General features: G+C 48.8%; 1 protein-coding gene across 1 annotated transcript in view; it reads left to right on the top strand.

Moving 5' to 3' along the window:
* Positions 1–2,084: 2,084 nt before the first annotated feature.
* Styx (serine/threonine/tyrosine interacting protein) overlaps positions 2,085–2,510 on the top strand; it is a 46,686-nt gene continuing 46,260 nt past the window's right edge. The window contains exon 1 of the mRNA XM_013012304.1: positions 2,085–2,402. Within this exon, the coding sequence (XP_012867758.1) occupies positions 2,346–2,402 (57 nt within the window). The 5' untranslated portion in view covers positions 2,085–2,345. The remainder of the gene's footprint in view (positions 2,403–2,510) is intronic.

Genomic DNA, 2,510 nt, shown 5'->3' with positions numbered 1-2,510 from the left:
GACACTCTTGTCTTTTCTAATAGTACATTTATTTTGGTACTTCTGGTTCTTTACTAAGTAAACTGTTTGATTAAAAGATAAAGTTGTAATTTAAGATAAGGTCTTTGAAATTTACTTTAGAAGAGTACCCACACTTGAAGTTCATAAAATCATCTTACTATATGCAAAGTAGATATATGGGTACTTCTCTATTGTTCCAGAAATTATTTTTTTTGCTGGTCCTGGGGCTTGAGCTCTCTTACCAACTGAAACTCTCTTACCAATTGTATGATTTTTAAGAGACTTGTATTTCCCAGACTCACCCATGGACTTTACCAGAGTAAAAGAATTAGATGAAGTAGATGTTGATGTCAGAAATGATGAAAACAGAAGTTCTTTAACTTACACACAGTTTTAATTTCATATGGCCATAAAAGTTGTAACAAGTTACATTAAAGAATCATCACTGAGAATCAATTGAGATTATTATAAAAAGTGATGTTAGAAAATATTGGAGTTTGGTTTCATAAAAACTGTAAAAAATATTTGACCTGATTATATAATCACTCAAAACTTGCTAGCAGAGTATTCTGTATCTTTTTTTTTTTTTTTTTTGCCAGTCCTGGGGCTTGAACTCTGGGCCTGGGCACTGTCCCTGAGCCTCTTTTGCTCAAGGCTAGCATTCTACCACTTGAGCCACAGCACCAGTTCCAGCCTTTTTTATGTTAGTGCTACTGAGGAATTGAACATAGGGTTTCATGCATGCGAGGCAAACACTCTGCCCTAAGCCCATTCCCAGTCTTCTGTATCTTTTACAAATTTTAGTGGAGAACAGTTTAATAATGATGGAGAACATGAGGCTGGCCATCCAATACATTACTAACCCTGTGGATTGACAGAGCATTATATCCATGTGACAATATAAGAAGTAAAATTTAAAGAGAAGTGGAAGTCATATACTTGTGTGACCCTCCCAGTTTTATCTGTTGAAATTTGTGTTTAGTCTTGCTTTTTTACAGTTCTGCTGTCTTTGTCTGTGTGGGACTTGAACTCTAGGCCCGAGCACTGGCCCTGCCTATCTTCAAAAGCTCAAGGCTAGCACTCTACCATTTTGAACCACAGCACCACTTCTGGTTTTCAGGTGGTTTATTGGAGACTAGAGTCTCCAAGGACTTTCTTGCCTGGCTGGTTTTGAACTGCAATCCTCAGATCTCAGTCTCCTGAGTAGTTAAGATAACAGGCCTAAGCCACCAGCGGCCTGCTGTTAGTTTAAAAAAAAAATCAATTTGGAATACAGATCTTAATGTGCAAATTCTTCCACTTGTTATCTTGAGTTTCTTCACCCACTTAAAAACAAGATAATTATATTTCTTTCTAGGTTGGGAGAAAGCATATGCCTAATTTTTATTAACAATGTATTAATAGGACCTCTCTTTTAAAAGATCCCCACACCCTGTACTTCACTGTTAATTTTAACCCAAAGGAAGAAATTTTAAAATACGGTGTACAATTTACAGAGTGAGATACGTTTCTTTGTGATTTTTTAAAAAAATTTTTCTAGGTAATGTAAACACGGTCCCAAGTATTCTCACAGGCTCTGGCTTCAGTTACTAAAGGTGACAGGGGTTTTCTATCGGTGTAGCACAACGTACGGTTGGGGTTATAACTTCTCAGAATGCGCAGGATCCACGGAGAAACCTAAGCTTTCCTGTCGGAAGCCCGTCTCTGGTGATAGGATGTTTTGCCCCTTCGGTTAAGGCGCGGGACCAGATCTGCCGCCGTGCAGGAAGGGGCCGACCTGGGTCGACCAGCACTCAGCCCATCCAGGGCGTCTCCGGCTCCCGGCCTCCCTCTCTCCCGTCGCAGCCCCACCCCCTCCACTCGGCGCGCTCCGGTCCAGGCCCCGCCCTTCGCGTCTGCGCTCTAGAAGAGGGGCGGGGCTCGGCGCACTGACACCTGGCTGCGGCGGAGGGCGGGACGAACTCGAGCGTGGGCTGGGATTGGCTGAGGCGGCGTTGGGGGGGGAGGCGGAACGGGGAAGGAGGGAGACGGTTGTACGGCTCGTGTCGGTGCGGGTTCTCGGGCTGCTCCGGGGGTCGCGGAGACTCCGAGAAGGGGTACGGTCGCAGCATGGCGGCCGGGTACGAGCCGCCCAGCCTTCGTCTTCCCCGCCGCCGCCGCCGCCGCCAGCGGAGTCGCTGGGATGCTATAATCTGCCAGTGTTGGTTGTGAGCGCGCCGCCCGCCGTCGGCCCTTCCCCCGACCCCTCCCTCCTCCGGCCCTCCTTCCTCTCGGCGCTGCCGCCCGCCCGAGGGTCGGGCCGGCGGGACCGCTCCTCACCCCGCCCCGGCCCGCGGGGCCGGACCATGGAGGACGTGAAGCTGGCGTTCCCTTCCCTCCCACAGTGCAAGGAAGACGCCGAGGTGAGTGTGTCCAGCGGCCGCCCCGCGCGGCCTTCCGTTCCCGGCGGCTCCGGCCGTGGGGCGACCCCAGGCCCAACCGTCGCGGCGAGGGGGTCTCGGTCCGAGTCC

The sequence above is a fragment of the Dipodomys ordii genome, unplaced genomic scaffold (assembly GCF_000151885.1).
Source record: "Dipodomys ordii isolate 6190 unplaced genomic scaffold, Dord_2.0 Scaffold16, whole genome shotgun sequence".
Lineage (NCBI taxonomy): Eukaryota > Metazoa > Chordata > Mammalia > Rodentia > Heteromyidae > Dipodomys > Dipodomys ordii.
Note: the sequence above shows the minus strand (reverse complement) of the source record. Positions and strands in the feature narration are given on the sequence as shown.